Source organism: Mesitornis unicolor, unplaced genomic scaffold (assembly GCF_000695765.1).
Source record: "Mesitornis unicolor isolate BGI_N332 unplaced genomic scaffold, ASM69576v1 scaffold29096, whole genome shotgun sequence".
Lineage (NCBI taxonomy): Eukaryota > Metazoa > Chordata > Aves > Mesitornithiformes > Mesitornithidae > Mesitornis > Mesitornis unicolor.
The window spans coordinates 1,135-19,068 of record NW_010193422.1 but is presented as its reverse complement, the minus strand read 5'-3'; the positions used below and the strand labels follow the sequence as shown (position 1 = coordinate 19,068).

Here is a 17,934-nt window from a genome sequence, read left to right as displayed (position 1 = left end):
GCGGGGCGGACTGGGGCGATCTGGAGGGTGCTGGACGCGGCACCCCGGAGGTGTTCGCTGCTCCAGCCTCCTCCAGCCCGCTGCTGTGATGACAGGGAGAACGGGTGCCTCGCTGTCACGACCTCTGTAGTCGTCCGGATCCTTTACAGAGATATTGAACATGGGCTTAGCGGTCCCTCAGGCCCGGTGGGGGGATAGTGTCCCCTCCGCGGAACTGCTGTCCCGAATCGTGATCGGTCTGCAGATTCAAGGTCCTTGTGCGTTGAAAGCACGGCCGAGGGAGGAGTTTGTGGTTTATCTGACTTGAAAAGTTGTGTGATGAGGTTTGCATAACTGAGGCTTTGAAATGACATAAATATTAATATTTACAGGATCCAAATGAGAGCTTAGGAAGGATTTAATTGGCGTATGAGCTCTTGGAAGTGCTGTCGCCTTGCTGCATGTGCTTGACTTGGGTGTGGGGTCTGTTGATAAGCTGCTGGCCTGGAGGAGAGCTGAAGTCACACGAGACTTTCTTGATCCTTTTCTTTCAGAAAGTCGTGCAGGAAGAGCTGGATGCCCTCCTGGAACAGCAGAGCACTATAGAGAACAAGATGGTTGCCCTTCATCGCATGGGGTTAGTGAGCCCTGCTTTCTCCTCTTCTTTCTGCTTCTACACAGTTCAGTACCTCCCTGCTTACTGCATGGAAATTTGCTTCAGTGTTGTGAGGAAAGCCCATTCATTCTCAGAAATGTCGGATTTTAAATCGGTTTGTTGTAGGGAGGAGTAGTGGGATCCTCATTCCACTTCTTCCCAGCAGCACTAACAGAGGGAACTGCTGCACCCTCCCAGTGCCCAACCATTTTGGTGTAGGCTGAGCAGTTCTTTGAAGGTCTCTGCCCAGATATCGGTAGGTTTCAGCATCAATGCTTGGATCAGATGTCTTGTGTCAGGCTGACTACAAGTGTGGACAAATATTACTGCCTCTTCATGGTGAGCTTGTGCAGGCAGTCTGGAAAGTCATCCTAAATGGCCTTGTGCTTGGAGCACGGGTTCACAGACTTCATTTTTCATTTCAGAAGCAAGAAATATCTTAAAGCCTTAGTAGCTCATTCATCCCCTGTCTGGTAGCAAGGCAGTCGTTTGTCTGTGCAGCCTCTTCCAAAGCAGTATGTTTGATTTTGATGCTTTGCTCCTGTAGTAGAGGCATGAAATAAGAGGTACTGTTGTTATCAGAGCAACTGGGTTTGGAGGAAGACCCATCCTGCTGTTGCAGACCGTCCGACTACTCTCACGTTCAATTGACTTGTGTTTCCAGCCCTAACCTGCAGCTCATCGAGGGGGATGCCCAGCAGTTGGCGGGGATGATCACCTTTACCTGTAACCTGGCCGAGAACGTCAGCAGTAAAGTCCGCCAGCTTGACCTTGCCAAGGTGACTGGACCAAGGGGGTGTTTGGGACTTGTCAGCACCAAGCCATGTTCTGTCTACTTATGTACTCGCAGTGTAGTAGAGAAATGTGCTCTTTACAGCAACTGGAAACTGCTTCGTTCTTTGTTTTAACGTGTTCTAGTGTTGTTAGGTACCGGGATCTTGCTGGGCTCCTGGATATTGCAGGGTGCAAGAGTACATAATGCATATGGTTTGTCATGTAGCAGCTAGGTCTCCAGCATCCCCTTCTGTCCATGCAGCTTGTGGTGGAATATGGTGAATAAACTGAGGTTACTCTTCCTTAGCACTGTTTTGTGAACGACTGCAGTGCTGAGGACAGTGGAGAAGGTCGTTGTCACCTAAGACTGGGCAGGAATCTGGGCTGTTACATTCTCTATACAGCAATAGGCTAAAAGGCATCAAGTCCCAGCGCCCAGCACAGCTGCTTAAATCATAACAGATCGTGTGTGGTGGTGCCTCTGGCCTGTTTGTTAAAGTGGAGTGTGGCCTTTGAGTTCAGCCTCAGTTTTGACAAATGCCATTCATCTTTTGGAGCCATTGGTCCTACAACTTTTTAAGTAATTTGGAGTTTCTGCTTACATAGTTATTTATTGCATAGAGAAGTATTGCTTCGGTCTGTTTCTTCCTTCTCTTTTCCTCCCATGCTGTCTTCTCCTCATAATTCTCTTTGCCTGGTCCAACCTGCAGCAGGAAGCCTCACTGGTCACCTTTCTTTCAGAATCGACTCTATCAGGCCATTCAGAGAGCTGATGACATCCTTGACCTGAAGTTCTGCATGGATGGAGTTCAAACAGCCCTGCGAAATGAAGATTATGAACAAGCAGCAGCTCATATCCATCGCTATCTGTCTCTGGACAAATCAGTGATTGAGCTCAGTCGGCAGGGCAAGGAAGGTAAGGACTGTTTGTGAGGAGAAGTGGGTAAGTCACCTTTCCGGTGAGATAACTAGAGTCTGCATGATTTCCCATGACAGATTGCCTCAGCCCAATAGCCAAAGCAGCCAAAGATTTCAGTTCTATAGTAACATACAGATTAATGTTTTTGAAGCATCACTAGCTTTGAATTATCGTTAATTGAAAGGAGAGTTCCAGCAACACGGCTTTAATAGCATTTCAGGTGCTGACTAGGTGAAGGACAAACTGTGCAGGACAAAAGAAGTAAGGGAGAAGGCTCTGTCAAGGAGAACTGTTGCGGTGTTGCAGTGTGCTACCAAGCAGAACAGCTGGAATTGATGGAGTAAATTGCCTGTTCCCTAAAAGAAACGTCCCGGTTGATGTGTTCACATCCTCCATGTAAGACCTCGACGTTAGCTCTGTGTACATCACACGTGTACCCACCTTTCGTTGGCTGTAGGGGAATTGCAGTACATGTTCTGCCTTCTCACCCTAGGGGTTGCACAGTGTTGGTCTCTCTGCTGGGAATAAACATAGCTCTTGATACAGGACTAATGTTGTGCTGTCACTTTTCCCTTTCCTTTCTGTCCTTTTGACCAGGGGGCATAATTGATGCCAACCTGAAGCTCCTGCAGGAAGCAGAGCAGCGCCTGAAGACGATTGTCACAGAGAAATTCGACACAGCCATGAAGCAGGGAGACCTGCCCCAAGTGGAACGGTTTTTCAAGATCTTCCCTCTGCTGGGCTTACATGAAGAGGGGCTGAGCAAGTTCTCGGAGTACCTCTGCAAGCAGGTAATGGGCTCCGTGAAATATACTGTGACCTGTCTGGTCTCCTAGGGGAAAGCAAAACCCAGTCTCTGTCAACAGATGTTGTGGAAGGAGATCTTGGCTCTGGCCTTTTAATCTTAGAAACCAGCACTGGCCTTAGTTCATCTCTCTCCCTGTGTTTTGTGCCCTGGGATGGTCTTTCTGGTGTCTGAATACAGAGCTCTCTGCCTGGCTTCTCCTTCTGTGTCTTGCTTTCTGTGCTCGCTTAAACCTCATACAAGGGAGCCTGGAAAGAGGAGAACAAAGTTTCTGCCTCTCCTTGATCTTTGAGTTTTCCACAGGAGCGGGAAGGATCCTGTTCAAAGGAGGAACAGCAATAGCTCTTGCAGTGGGAAGGCCAGCAAAAGCTCTATAGGTCAGGGGACAGAGCTCCACCCATGGTGTAAGAATCTCTTCGAGCATTACCAGCTGACAGCTCCTGTTGTCATGCAGGTGGCCAACAAAGCAGACGAGAACCTGCAGCTCGTGATGGGGACAGACATGAGTGACCGCCGAGCTGCTGTCATTTTTGCAGACACCCTGACACTCCTCTTCGAAGGTAATCTTCCTTTCTTTCTCTTTGCTGATGGATTGAGAATAGTCCACGATGAGATTGTCCATCAATTTAAATGCTTTTAATTTAACTCCAGGAGTTCACAAAATGCCTCCTTTCCCTTGGAGCTATGGGAGTGTCACACTAGAGTGACAGGGACACAACTAAGAGACTTTTTCCCAGCCAGGTGAGGGCATTACAATAAGCAAGCCTTTTGCGCAGGCACAGAGTGGATTTGCAAAGGATTTGTTGGTTTCCTCCAGGAATCAGACTCTTCCTGTTCTCTGCATCCTCAGAACAAATGGGTATTCCCTGTAGGTTTCTTCAGATATGCAGCAATTCAGACAAACAAATTGGATCCCTTAAGACTGAGCAGCTGTTGATGCCTCCAGGCCTGGCTCTTCAAGGAGGACCATGGGAGCTTGAAAGCAGAGCGGGAAGGGAGAGAAGGGAATATGAATGCTCCGTGGGAACGTTGCCAAAGACAGTAATTGAGATCCCATGGTGATTAACTGCCTTCCCTATTAAGTTTGCTATAATTCCAGGCTGTGCCACTGCCAAGTCACTCTCCCAGCCTGGCACCCTTGCTGCTATTGAAGGTCCTCAGAGCCGCCAAGACTTTCTTGGCAGTTTCATCAAAAGAGGGGGAGCATTGCTAACTCTTGGAGTAGAGAGTTTGTGAGAAGGAAGCAATCTTGGATAGATATGTCCTTGGAGATTAACTTTGTTTCCAAGGAGGTCCTGTCTTCACTAACACTTGCTCTCTTGGGCATCTGCCTGACAGATAAGAGCAGAGCTTTCCCTAGGCAGATTTTCCTAGGCTGGTCTCCTGTGACATGGTAGATGTGGAAAGCTGAGGCTGGATTTAGCTATGTGCCCTGCCAGGTTTCAGTCATGCAGCTTTCTCCCATAGAAGCTTCATACCTTGTGTCTTGCTGGGTAGGGGGGCAGCTGACACACATCGCATGGCAGGAACTCTCTTCGGGAAGAGAGGTGGCTTCTACTCCAGGAGATTTGCACTGCAGCCTTGCAATAAACAGCAGAGAGCATGGAAGGTGCTATATGCAGAGAGAAGATGCCATGGAATAAGGGGTGGTAATGACAGGCCTTCAGCGAGGCGCTAAGGAGTGGCTGGACAGTCTAAACTGTTTATCTGCAGAGTGTACGATTCCTTGTTAGGTCCTGTCTGCGAACCTGTGTAGCTCTGCTCAGGGTCCAGACTGGATGGGAAGTCCTGCTTGAGTCTCTCTTGTGTTTCCCCTCTCCTTGCAGGGATTGCTCGCATTGTGGAGACCCACCAGCCCATTGTGGAGACCTACTACGGGCCAGGGAGGCTGTACACCCTCATCAAGCACCTGCAAGTGGAGTGCGACCGGCAGGTGGAGAAAGTGGTGGACAAGTTCATCAAAGAGAGGGACTACCACAGGCAGGTAAGAGGGGTGTGATGCTGTCTGATGCAGCCAGTAGCGGTCTCCATCCCGCTCCGTGAGGCTTCAACTGGCAGTGGTTCCTGTGGAAGCATTCCTATCACCCCCTTCTGACTAAGCACCTCCTTAGGCTACAGCACAGGAGCAGCTGTTAACTCCAAGTCATCAGCAAAGACTTTGATGACTCTTCTCTTTTTGTGATTGCAGTTCCAGCAAGTTCAGAATAGCATGATGAGGAGTTCTTCTGCAGAGAAGATTGAACCAAGGTACAAATAAAAGCTCTTTTTGCTCTCTAACCTTCCACTCTTGAGCTGCTATTAACTCTACTTAGCATTTAGATAACTCTCAGTCTTCCAGATGGCTTGTGACTACTAAAGCATAAAATCCAATTGTTAGGTGCCCTTCACTGCCCTTTTATAAAGGCAGCTTCTGCGGTGGTGCTTTATTTTGCTTACTCAATACTTTCAAGCCTTGGCCCTAAACGTTGCTGGAAGGCTGACAATATCACTGCACACGAAGGACTGAGACCTCAATTACCTGTGCCCACCACCTTTTGATGGTCAGAGTACGGTCCTCAGAGCCCATGAAATGGTGCAGCTCCCTGGGCAGATAATTTGTGACAGAGTCAGGAATAAATCTTTGAGTCCTATTTAATCCGTACCGCAGCTGCAGCAACTCTGTAACACCAGTTTCTTGCTAATGAACTGAAGTGCGTTGAGTCTCCCTCCTTTTCTTTTTATCTTAAGTATTTGCATAGCCCTCGAGTAAGGCCATTTGAAAGTGCACTCGAGCCCTTCTGGCATTGCATGACTTCTAAACATGCCTTGAAAGAAAACTTACATTCCTCAAGTGAGCTCTGTCTGCAAGCCTGCATGGCTAATTATTTCAGCAGAAATATGAAGATCCACTTACTGTTTGCTCTGAGTAGCTGCGCATGCATCCCAGGTTTTCTGAGCTTTTGCTTTGTCATCCGTAACATAAAGATAATGGTTCCTCGTCCCACTTGTGTGTTATGGGGCTTTGAGCAGGATTTGTGAAGTTCTTTTGTGCACACTGATGAAAAAGCTGCTGATGTGGCAGTCTTTTTTTTTTTTCCGTAGTAATTTCTGATCCAAACACTGTGTTCTGCATTGTCACATGATTTTTTTGGTCTCACATTTTCCGAGCTGTTGAGCTTAAACAGATTCTTCATCATTTTCAGAGTGACACATGAATCAGCACAGAAACACATACATGGAAATGGCAGGGAGGAGGCATTTCTCACACAGGCCATGTAGGGCTCACAGAATCATAGCAGAAGAGGTAGGAAAGGACTGCCAAAGGTCTCTAGTCCAACCTCCCACTCAAAATAGGGGTGATTCTGAAGTTATATCAGGTTGCTTAGAGTTTTGCTCTTCCTTCCTGCTGTGATTTTCATGTGGTTCTCACATCCATGAGGAAAAAAGAAGCTTCTTGATTTTTTCAGGACATTTTTGATTGTATGTCCATTCTTTGCACATACCAATTTCTCTCCTGACCTTTACCAGTCAACAGCACAGATGGAAAGCAGCAGTATTGATCTCATAGTAAGAGAACAGAGAACACACTACTTGATTTAGTTAAACCAATGCCTTTTCTTTAGTAGTCTTACTACCTTGATTCTTGCTATGTCCCTTCTAGGGAACTTGACCCTATTTTAACAGAAGTCACCCTGATGAATGCCCGCAGTGAACTCTACTTGAGGTTCATCAAGAGACGAATAACAGCCGATTTTGAGGTGGGAGACTCGATGGCCTCCGAGGAGGTAAAGCAAGGTAACACAAACATCAGTACTTGCTGGCTCTGTGCTCCTTGCAGCTGCCCAAAGCGGAGATATATCTGAGTTAGTGGCAGAGCAGAATGACACAGGATCTGAAAAGATGCTTTAGGAGCACCCTGAGGATTGTGTAGCTGGCCTCCTCAAACTCGTTTTCAGCACTGGTTGTTCCCTCTAACAGGGAAACCAACTATAGAAATTACTACAGAGCATAATAAACAAGGTCCTCAAAGACAGGGAGGGCCTTCTGGTCACAGCAGGTACAGATCCTAAAGGTGGAGACCACAGGGAAAACAGGCTCAGGGCTTTGATACTCTACAGAACTCTGGGAATCACTTTTGTCACCTGGAAAAGTCAGCTCGGCAATTTCAGCTCCACAGTTGAGGCCTGTGATTTATTCCAGGTTGGGCCTTGCAGGTGTGTCTGTTGGGTGGCCATGAGACAGGCAGCAAGGAGAATAAGTGGAACTGCTTTCTCCCTCTCATGGTTCTCTTGATTTTTTGTAGAGCATCAGAAATACCTGGACAAGCTCCTCAACAACTGTCTGCTGAGCCGCACCATGCAAGAGCTCATTGGCTACTACATCACCATGGAGGAATACTTCATGAGAGAAACTGTCAACAAGGTAGGTCTCAGACTGCTGCTTGCAATAGCCTGTGCTCTCTGCCGGTGGTTGAGACCTCTGCGTGTGCTCCACAGTCGTCTGCTGAGTAGCCCTAGGGAGGGAGATGAGTATGTGGCAGGTCTGCAGCTGTTGGGAAGGTCTTTTGTTTCCCTTGGCTTTGAAAAACAAGTGGTTGTTTCTGAACTCTGACTCCAAACATACCCCTGAGTGTCTTCCAGAGCCAGATCTTCTAGGTCTGTGGGCTACTGAAAGCCAGGATGAGTGGTGCCAGCCCACACATGGTACAGTTCAGCTCAGGGTGAAGCAGGCAGGCGGGCAGTTTGGTCTCACAGCACTGCTCTGAGAGGGCACCTTCGCTCGCTGAGGTCCAGGCACTGAGACAGCTTTCTTTGCAGGCTGTTGCCATGGACAGCTACGAGAAGGGCCAGCTCACCTCCAGCATGGTGGATGACGTGTTTTATATAGTGAAAAAGTGCATTGGGCGTGCTTTGTCCAGCTCCAGCATCGACTGTCTCTGCGCCATGATCAACCACTCCACCACCGAGCTGGAGTCTGACTTCAGGTAATGAAAATACACCAGGTTCATTGTAACTTGCCTGCACTTTTGCAAACAGTGTTTGCTGTCAGATGGCCTTGCTTGTGCTCTCTGCCTTTGAACCTCAGGTTTGTCATCTCCATGGAAGATGCTCATGGGAAACAGCATCAGGTGTAGTGTGGGCAACTGGAGCTGGGCATATTTTTCTCACATAATGGTGGTCATCTGCAGGACAAACAGACATAAAAGGGAAAAAGCAACCTTGTGGCCCAAAAACCCTATGAGAATGAGCCACTGTGTAGTGAGAGCTCCCCTGGTTGATGGTACACTGTCACCCCTAGTTGTTCTCTGGGTTGCTTGTGAGATCACTTAGTAACTTGAACTTGGATGAGTCTGCAGAAATTGTCCTGCGCCTGTTTTTCATCCCACCATTGGAATGGGGAACCATGACTGAAGACAGCATACAGCTGCAGGCAGGATTTTGGGGATAGCTCAGCAACTGGGTAGTTGTGTTTTCCTTTCAGCCTTGTGTCCTTTAGATGCTGTCAGGAGATATTTGCCAGCCCTCCTTTGTCCCTGCGATGTTCTGCTTACCTTGTTCAGGTCACAGCTCAGCCAGTGCTGTCCCTTGTCACAGAGCTCAACTCTGCTGTGGCTCACAGTATTCGCTCTAAGCCCTCTTGTGTTCTGTTTGCCCCGTAGGGAAGTTCTGTACAACAAGCTGAAGCAGGGCTTTCCAGCCACGACCTTCCAGGACTTCCAGAGAGGGGTGACCAGTGCTGTGAACATCATGCACAGCAGCCTGCAGCAGGGCAAGTTTGATACCAAAGGCATTGAAAGCACCGACGAGGCCAAGCAGTCCTTTCTGGTGGGTTTGGTGGCCATTCTGGTGTAGAATGAGTCGGGGTGAAGGGAAAGACAATGGGGAGCTGTTGGGAATGGGATTGGGGTGAGTATCACATGTGAACAGGATTTTAGATTCCCTGAACATGTGGTGGGTGGCCTGACTGAATGTCTGGTAGATGCTTCTATCCCACCTCATGTTTGTAGGGCTTCCACACCAGGCCTGTCCAAGTACAATCCTGTGACTGCCTCTTAGGCTGCTCGATGATGATTCCCTCCAGGCTGGGGAAGAGTCTGTGCTGGTTTTAAGTGTCCATCAATCCTGTTCTTCACAGGCTGTGCCCAAAAGTGGTGGGCGTGTGTCTCACCCACACCTTCCTCTAGATGAGAAACTGTCCTGGCCCAAGCTCAGGGCTTCTTCATTCTCGCTTATCAGGTTGGAGAGTTTCCATTACAGTGGGGTTGTCTGCTCTGCTCGGCCTGCAGGATCCTCCTGTTGCCTTCTTCTAACAGCAGCACTGCCATTCTCTGCATGCACGAGCAGGCCAGAACATGGCAGTGAGCATGAGACTCCTTGGAGAGCATTTGAAGGGCCATCACTCCTGTCTTCCGCATCATAACACATCCTTGCCTTGGTGGGATGCTGTATAAACCTTAAAACGTGGAAGAGATAGCACTGGGAGAGCAACTCTGGATCCGCTCTCTCCTCTCAGCCAGCCCTGCTGTTTGAGCAGACCCGAGGGCAGAGACCCCAGGAGCTCTGGAGAGGGGCTGGCTCACCCAAACTTGTCTCTGTAAGTTGCTGCGAACACCCAGTGCTGAAGAGGCTCCTTGGGACTTTCACTGTTTAAGGAGAAAAGGCATCACAGGGAGCAGGAGGGACTGAACTCTTCCATTTCATTAAATTCTTGGTTACAAGTTCCGCATTTCTTGAAGCAAAGTGCTTAAAATGTCAGTTCTCCCGCTGGAATTCCTCATTCTCCTGTCAGCTTGCCTCATTTCCCTGTCTGCACAAAACGCAGCCGTACACTGACATTTGGCTCAGCTTCAGCAGGTAGAGGACAGTCTGTTCAGTGAAGAACAGATAACTCATCTCACAGGAGGGTGCTGATTCCTCCTGCCTAGGTATGAACGCCTTCCTGCCTCCCCTGCTTCCCTGGACACGGTGCATAAACCATCCCCTCCAGCCATCCCTGGTTTGTTATTCTTCCTGACACAGTCACAGAAATCTGGGGATATGTCCTCTTTTCCACCAGCGACCCACAGCTGAGACTTTGCTGCAGCACTGCAGATAAAATGACGAGGACAAGAAGTGGAGTAAATTAACACAGACTTTGTAGGAGCTGCAGGTTCAGCACACGTGTGCCATTACTGTAGTTCAGCCTCATGCATCTCCGTGAATCTGCAGTGCTTTTATCATGCAGCAGCATCTCTGTCTCTTAAATATTTGGATTTTGGTCTGTAGTGTGAGCTACATAGAGAAAACTTAAGGACTTGGGGCTGAGGTGCTGGAAAATTCCCATGAATTCTACTTGGATTTGTTTTGTTGTTTATTTCCAGGTGACTTTAAACAATGTGGAAGTCTGCAGTGAAAACATCATGACCCTAAAGAAGACTTTGGAGGTATGGTCTGGATTTTTTACTGTTTTTTTTCCGTAATCAAATTTATAATATCCTACTTTGGCAGAGAGGAGCTGTCAAATAAACCATCTGGACTTCGCTGTGCCCAAATTCCTGAGGTCTTTGCCCTGCAGCCTTAAGAGAGCAATTTTGAGCTGGCAGAGCTGACGCCTCAGTAACAGCTGGAAACAGCAGTTCCTCCAGCTTGACCAACCTGGCACAGGCCAGGAGCCATTGGAATAAAATGTGGTTCTTTGGTGCAGGGCGAGATAGCCCCTGGCTTCCTTTCTTGCTGTCCTCTCCCCAGCTGGAGCCAGGAGCCTCCACAGGGACAGGAAGGGGTAGAAACAGCTCAGGTTATTAATTTGCAGCTTACTCATGGGTCTCTTCCCTGCAGACCGACTGCAGCAAAGTGCTTAGCCAAGGCTTCGGGGGCGAGCAGGCGCAGGCCAAGATCGACAGCTGCCTCTCGGACATGGCCGCCGTCTCCAACAAATTTCGTGACCTGCTGCAGGTGAGTGTCTTGCTGAGTGACTGCTGGCCTCCAACACTGGCTGGCCTGGGTCTTCAGGAAGAGCTCAGGCAGGAATCGTTTCAGCCCAAGGCCTGTGCCATGTCTGACTCCAGGAGTGCTGGGTTGGAGTGCAGGAGAGAGCAAATCAGTCAGCTTTGAGGCATGGAAACAGATCCAGCCTGTTTGCACAGCCGCACCAGCTGGCGGCTGCACGAAAAGCACTGGAAGCAGCTGCAGAGCCAGGAGGAGCGTTGCTCCATTTGTCCTCACTCAGCACAGTCACAGTTGGTTCAGCATTTCCAGGAGAAATATTAATAGCATTTCCATCTCTCTCCTGTAGCGCAGCGCATTGTCAAGTTGTCCAGAGCCTCGCTAGGTAATGCTGAAGGTAGAGAAAGGCTGCACACCTCAGGTTTCTCCTTCCCCATACGGAAATACTCCCTGGCATGGGGCAGAAGGCTCTCTGGCTAAATCCACTGTCTTGTGTGACATGCTGGCACCTGTTGCCTTGAAACTTCACAGTGGCCTCTGGCAGGGAGGGGAGCAGGAAGAGCTGGTATCTCCTGTGGAAGGAAGCCAGGCAAAACAGAATATTTTGAGCCAGGTTTGCCATGAACTTTGTGCTCCACAGAGGGGCCAGACCATTTTTTGTTTGGCTTTGCGGTTCGCTGCAGCCAAATGCCTTCAAAAGCAGTATTGCCAGCAGACACTCTTGAGGCCTGTGGACAGTGTAGAAACCAAAGAGCTCAGCAGCAAGGAGTGAAACTCTCCGGTCTAGCGCTTGTGCAGTATTAAAACCGGTTGCAAAGCAATCAAGAGGCTGAGCAGCGAGCTCCTGCGCTGAGTCACACACACATTCAATTTGCCTTGGAAAAGGGCAGTCGCCAGCAGGGCCTGCTCAGAAATGCCAATGGTAGTTAAATACTTGCTTCAAATGCCACGCAATATCGGTACCTGAATAGTTTCATGCTGGGTGAGCTTTCTTGACATCTTGCTGAGCCAAATGGGGGTGGTTGGCAGGAGAGGGCTTTTGGAGAGCTGTGGCACTGAAGCGGACAGAACAGCCTTCGCTGTCAACCTGCTGCTCAGGGGAGACGGCGTGTGCTGGGGTTATGATTAATTCAGGGAACTAGCTGTGGTTACAGCTTTTATCCTCCTTTTAGCTTCCTCCACTGAGCTTAGCTGCACTGGAGGTGGGAGCCATCAGTTGAGTCCGATCACAGCGTCCTCCTGGCTGGCGCTGAGTGGAAGGGCTGGTGTTTGCATCCCTTCCTGCCCTGGTGGGATGTGAACTGAATGCTTCTCTCCCGCCTCGAAACCTCTGTAGCTGTGCAGGCAGGGCTGGGAAAGCACCAACCCTTCAGACCAGGCTGCGAGCCAGCACAACAGCAGCTTCTGGACCTACATCCTTCCTCTTTGTCCCCAGCACCCTCCAGCACCAGAAAAGTGTGGGATCTGGAACTTCTGTTTCTGGGACTTTCAGTTCCCTGTGCAAGTCTGTGGCTTGGTTTCGCCAGCTTGCAGCAAGGGTGTGAGGCAGCATCGCGATAGCCTGGCTGTAAAGGTTGTGTCGTTGGGTGTCAGCTGTGTTCAGTCACGCTCCTCTCCTCTTCCTGTCCCCCTCAGGAAGGTCTCAACGAGCTGAACAGCACGGCCATCAAACCCCAGGTGAAGCCCTGGATCAACCTGTTCCTCTCTGTCTCCCACAACATCGAGGAGGTAAGGCTCAGCGCACTCTGCTTCCAGCCATCCCTCTGCACTCTCCAACCTCTGCACAGCAGCAGTCAGAGCAACTGCTGTCTCATTCCCCTTGGTTCATGCTCTGCATCCCAGCCTGCAAAGGGGCATTTCACTAGAGAGGAGCTTGAGAAAGTGAAGGGAGTGCAGTGCTGCTCCCTCCCTGTCCTCTGGGCCATTTGCTGCTGTTCAGGGCGGGCCACGTAAAAAACTCTTTGTATTTCAATGTCAGGAAGAGTTCAGCGACTACGAAGCTAATGATCCCTGGGTCCAGCAGTTCATCGTCAACCTGGAACAGCAGATGACAGAGTTCAAGGTAAGAGAGAGGGACGGGGCAGCCTCCCAGACCTCCACGTGGCGTGTCCCAGCTATTCCCCTGCTCAGAGGAACAGCAGAGATGTGCCTCACAGGGCTCTTAAGAAATCATTCACCCCCTTCTCAGTTTTCAGAGTTGGCTTGCAGGCCCTTCATACCTGGATCGCTTTTGCTGGCGCTTTCCATTCGCTGAGCGTGCAAGTGATGGGTCTTTACTTGAAAGCTCCCCTGGGCTTGGGTTTCGTGGAGCTGTGCTCAGTTCCTGTCAAGAATGACACAGGTTTCTGCTTCCAGGCTGGGCTGTCTCCAGTGATTTACGATACCCTCACTGGTCTCATGACCAGTCTCATAGCCATCGAGCTGGAGAAAGTGCTGCTCAAATCCACCTTCAGCAGGGTAAGCCAAACACTTTCCTCTACCCTATAGTCTGGCTTAGCTGCAAGCCCTCCACCGTGAAACCCTTAGTAAAGGTATGGGGCAGGGCAGGGGCAGTTGTTGCCCTCTGAGAAGCTCTGCCACCACTGGTGGCCAGCTTAGAGAGACCTTGCATTAGCAGACACAGGGTGAAAGCGTATTTCGTAGTGGGGCTGGGAAGCGCTTGTATCAATGAGAGCGGCTTTTAGAATGGGTCTAAACTTAAACCAGTTTAACCTGCAGTGAATGGTCTAACAGAACCCTCCTGCTCAGACACCTCTCCCTGCCCTCATACCTTTTGTTAATTGTCTTTGGCACAACCCCTGGGCCTGCTTGAAGAGTTAACGGAGCTCCCCTGGTTCCTACAGCTCGGCGGGCTGCAGTTTGACAAGGAGCTGAGGTCTCTCATAGCCTATCTCACCACGGTCACCACCTGGACTATCCGTGACAAGTTCGCTCGTCTTTCCCAGATGGCCACCATCCTCAACCTGGAAAGGGTGAGCTCCTCTTTGCTTTTATTGGGGGACTGCAGGAAACCCAGCTGGACTCCACATGGACTTACTGGGCTCATCCAGGTGTTGTCACACCTATAGCAAAGCTGGAAAAGTTGCCCTATGCCTGACGGGTGTTTGCCTGCAGGGATTAGTGGCAGGAAATACTGTGACTGTAGCCAAGGTCTGAACTCACGGTTGGTGCCGAGTTGTTTCCTGCAGCTCTCCTCTTTCTCCAGGTGACTGAGATCCTGGATTACTGGGGCCCAAACTCTGGTCCGCTCACCTGGCGCCTCACCCCCGCCGAGGTCCGGCAGGTGCTGGCTCTCCGAATCGACTTCCGCAGCGAGGATATCAAGCGGCTGCGCCTGTAGTTGGCCGGTGCTTGGCTCAGCACCATGCTGGAGGTAACGGCAGGATGGCTGCAGCCCTGGAGCCTGCCCAGGTCCTGCCCTGGGACTGGCTGGCTGTTACATGGTATGGGAATGGGGTGATGTATGCCCTTCTGCTCGTATTCCTCAGAGCAAAGGGCTTTCCTGGGCCTGGGAAGAGCTGCCATCCTTTTGTGGGAGCAGAAACAAGGCGGCAGAGGAATCTCTCACATTGAGAGCAGCGTGACACTATTTCTGAAAACACGTGCTAGTCCAAGGGACAGGCTTGTGCCAGCTCCCAACTCCATTCTGCTGCCCCACAGGAAGCCACAGGCCAGGACATCTGGGGGCTGTGGCGTGGTTCAAACACGGGTCTGTGCAGTGAGCTCTGCCCCTGCTGCTGGCCACATTCACGTTCCTTCTTTGCCAGCAGTTTAAGGGTCAGCTACTGGAGTCCTGCACATCTGAGCCCTGGCTCTCTCCTAGTGGTGATAGGGACTGTTGTGCAGAAGGGAAAAGGAATTATTTCCTTGTGGGGAGAGTGCTTGGAAAAGCCCTAAAGCTGCTGTAGGAAGGGCTCGCTGTGCCCTGTACAGCTACTGTAAATAAACCTTGCCTGGCTGAGCAGTGATGTCGGGTGATGTGTGTGTCTGTGGGCCCAGAGGGAGCTGGAGGGATAAGAGCTCTTCTACCCTGTGCCATGGCATCCAGACCTTCCTGCCCCAGCTGCCATTGACACAGCACAAGCACAAACATCTGAGATGGTACCTGGTGCCAGCCTCCTGCTCGGCTGCTTCCTGCAGCAGCGCTCCTCTGCTGTCCTCTGTCACCCAGGGCTATGGAGGACAACGAGCAGTCCCTGCACACAGATTCTGCCTTACCCAGCCCTGCAAGGGCTTTGCTGTCCTGTGGGGAGGGAGGAGCAGCCCTGCTAGGGACAGAGGGGCATAAACACAGACTGGGAACAAGGTTTTTTTATTCAAAGAGACTGCAGGGACTAGCGATTCACTGCAGAAAGAAGTCTCTCCACACGGGAGAGGGACTCGATTCCACATCTATGGTGCATCCTTGGTGCAGGAGCATTGCATGCCAAATGGGCAGCGTGGGCCCCTGCTGCTGGAAGAGCAGGAAGGTTCCTGCTAGAGGCAGCATCACAAATGCTATTCCTTTCCCTTTGGAGAACTGTGAAAACCAGGAGTGAAACCCCAAGATCAGGCTGGAGGCCCTAGCAAACAGTCCTTCCAGCAAGGCCACGCTCTGGGGACAGTTTTACCTGCCCAACTTGTCACTGTTTCTCCAGCCTCTGTGGCTTTTGGGGCAAGTCTCAGCACAAAAAGGCCACATCAAGACCTAAGGCACCTGCAGGAGCTGGCTGACAGGGCTGTGGGGATTCCTCTGCTTTGCAAGGCAGCTGGCTGCTCCTGCTCTGCACCTCTGCCAGGAAGGGGTGAGGGCTGAAGGCCTTCACACAGCCACATCCTCTCCAGGGTAAGCACTGTCCTTCAGATCACATCCCACGATCTCCACGGAGAAACCACCTGTGTCCACTTCAATGCTGTGGATGCTGAAGTTGCCCAGTCCCTAGGGAAAAAAAAAACCCAAACAAATTAGGGATTGGGGCAGGAGCCAGCGAGGAACCTGTCTGCACCTCCAAGGTCCTGGGGAGGACTAAGGGGTTAACAAAATCTCACCCCACTCCTGGTGGGACAAGCTGCTCCTAGTGCTTGTGCTATATAAAGCAAACTTCTACAAGCCACCTGCAACAGCCCCTGGGAGCTCACATCTCACCTCAGTTTTTGCTAGAATTTGGTGCAAAGCCTCTTTCTGCCGAGGGGCTTTGGTCAAGACGTACAGGAAGCCGCCGCCACCAGCCCCTGCCAGGCACTGCCCGTAGACGTAGGGCCGGAGAGCATCCATCATGAGCCCCACGGCCAGCGGCTCGCATCCAGGGGCCATGCATTTCTTCTGCTGCCAGTAGCGGTCCAGACACTGGCCGATGAGTGCCAGGTTACCTGAGGGAGAAGATATCGCAAACCATTTACCTCTATTTCTTACCCAAAGGGCAGAAACCTGGTCCTGCTCAACTCGAGCTAAATTCCATCTTCTCTACACAGTTCCTCCCAGCTCTGTCTGCCAAGCAAGCAAACCCAGCCCTGTCACGTCGCTGTTTATTTTTAATCCTCCACAAGGGGAGAATTTTCTTGCTTTAATGCTCCAGCTTCCACTCTGCAGCATCCCAGCAGCCAAAGGCCAAATGAATCCAGTGTACAGGCTAGGCATGGCCCCCAGCCCCATCACTGATGGATCGCAGAAAATCAACCAGACTTGACATGTCTAACTGCCCTCCTTCCTCAGAGTCTTCATTCAAGCCTGAATTTGGGGGCATTGCCTGTAATGTGCCAGGTTTGGGGCATTACCAGTAATACACCAGGCCTGGGGGGAGGCTCTGAGGATTTTGCAGCTGCACGAGCCTACACCATCCCAGCCTTTGCCCCCCCCAGGACCACACAGACTCTCCCCAGGGGTGTTTGTGCTTCTTCAGTCACCAAAAGGACTGGCCTGGCCCAGGAAAGGGGGCTCACACCTTGCCTCAAGGCCTGGGTGCACTCCTCAGCGTTGCTCACCAGCGCGTCAGCGTTTTGCACGGTGGAGGGCAGCCTGGCGTACCAGTTCCTCACCACGTCCTGCAAGAGGCCAGAGCGTCCCTGTCACCATCCTGCTGGCTCCAGAGAGCGAGCGCTGCACCCACAGCCTTCAGCACCAGCTCCCTTCAGGGTGGCAAAGCTCTGCCCTTTTTGTACAGGCACCAAAGACCATGTAGGGTGCAGAGGTCAGAGCCTGCAGCACCCAGGGGCCCGCAGGTGTTACCTGGAGCAGGTTTCGGGCCAGGCGAGTCTTCCCTGTGTACACCAGCAGCAAGTGATCGTTGAGGGTCTGGATAAAACCATCGGGCACCAGGATCTTCTCCACCTCAACTCTGAGTGGCAGCTGTGCCTTCGACCTCCCGATTTTGATACCGGGCATGAGTCCGCCCACCTGGTCCTGCCAACCACCGCCTGCAGGGCAGAGGGTCCTCAGCCACCCCTAGGCCCTCCCACCCCACGGGCCAGCTGCTTCCCCTGACCGCTACCTGTCGTGAGCCTCTGCTCCAGGTGCAGCACAGCGTGGATGAGGGACTCAGTGCTGGCAGCTTTCCCAGCTGCCCGGTACAGCGATGCCATCACCGCTCCCGCCAGGATGCTGCTGGTGCCTGCAGGGAGCACAGGGAGGCCAGGGCAGTGAGGGGGATACCCCATCCTGGTGCTGGCAGAAGGACCTCCTCAAGCACCAGTGAGGGAATCCCCAGCCCTTTCCCTGCAGACTTACCAAGACCAGACCCATGGGGCAGCTTGGACCAGGTGTGCACCTCAAACCCGCCCCCGAAGTTCTCCATCAGCTGGGCCCGCAAGGGCTTCTGCGAGGGGAACTGCACGACCTGGGTGCAGATGAAGGCAGCTTTGAGCAAGGCTCCTGGAGACAAGAGAAAAGCAAAGCTGACGCCTGCTGCGCTACCTGCTCCCT

The 17,934-nt window shown here is 51.3% G+C and overlaps 2 protein-coding genes across 2 annotated transcripts in view; one reads left to right on the top strand and one right to left on the bottom strand.

Moving 5' to 3' along the window:
• The first annotated feature begins 537 nt into the window (after positions 1 to 537).
• On the top strand, positions 538 to 14,472 carry COG4 (component of oligomeric golgi complex 4). The gene is made up of 18 exons (XM_010187459.1): positions 538 to 616; positions 1,299 to 1,413; positions 2,150 to 2,324; positions 2,925 to 3,118; positions 3,587 to 3,692; positions 4,959 to 5,116; positions 5,321 to 5,379; positions 6,773 to 6,906; positions 7,415 to 7,533; positions 7,929 to 8,095; positions 8,771 to 8,936; positions 10,472 to 10,534; positions 10,929 to 11,045; positions 12,672 to 12,764; positions 13,015 to 13,098; positions 13,392 to 13,493; positions 13,880 to 14,008; positions 14,242 to 14,472. The coding sequence occupies exons 1-18, from the start codon at positions 594 to 596 to the stop codon at positions 14,374 to 14,376; spliced, it is 2,139 nt and encodes a 712-aa protein (XP_010185761.1). The 5' UTR covers positions 538 to 593; the 3' UTR covers positions 14,377 to 14,472.
• A 1,365-nt stretch (positions 14,473 to 15,837) lies between these two features.
• FUK (fucokinase) overlaps positions 15,838 to 17,934 on the bottom strand; it is a gene marked incomplete at its 5' end in the record, with an annotated part of 3,227 nt that continues 1,130 nt past the window's right edge. The window contains 6 exons of the mRNA XM_010187461.1: positions 15,838 to 15,954; positions 16,162 to 16,385; positions 16,958 to 17,057; positions 17,242 to 17,429; positions 17,504 to 17,623; positions 17,740 to 17,932. Of these exons, the coding sequence (XP_010185763.1) occupies positions 15,838 to 15,954; positions 16,162 to 16,385; positions 16,958 to 17,057; positions 17,242 to 17,429; positions 17,504 to 17,623; positions 17,740 to 17,932 (942 nt within the window). The remainder of the gene's footprint in view (positions 15,955 to 16,161; positions 16,386 to 16,957; positions 17,058 to 17,241; positions 17,430 to 17,503; positions 17,624 to 17,739; positions 17,933 to 17,934) is intronic.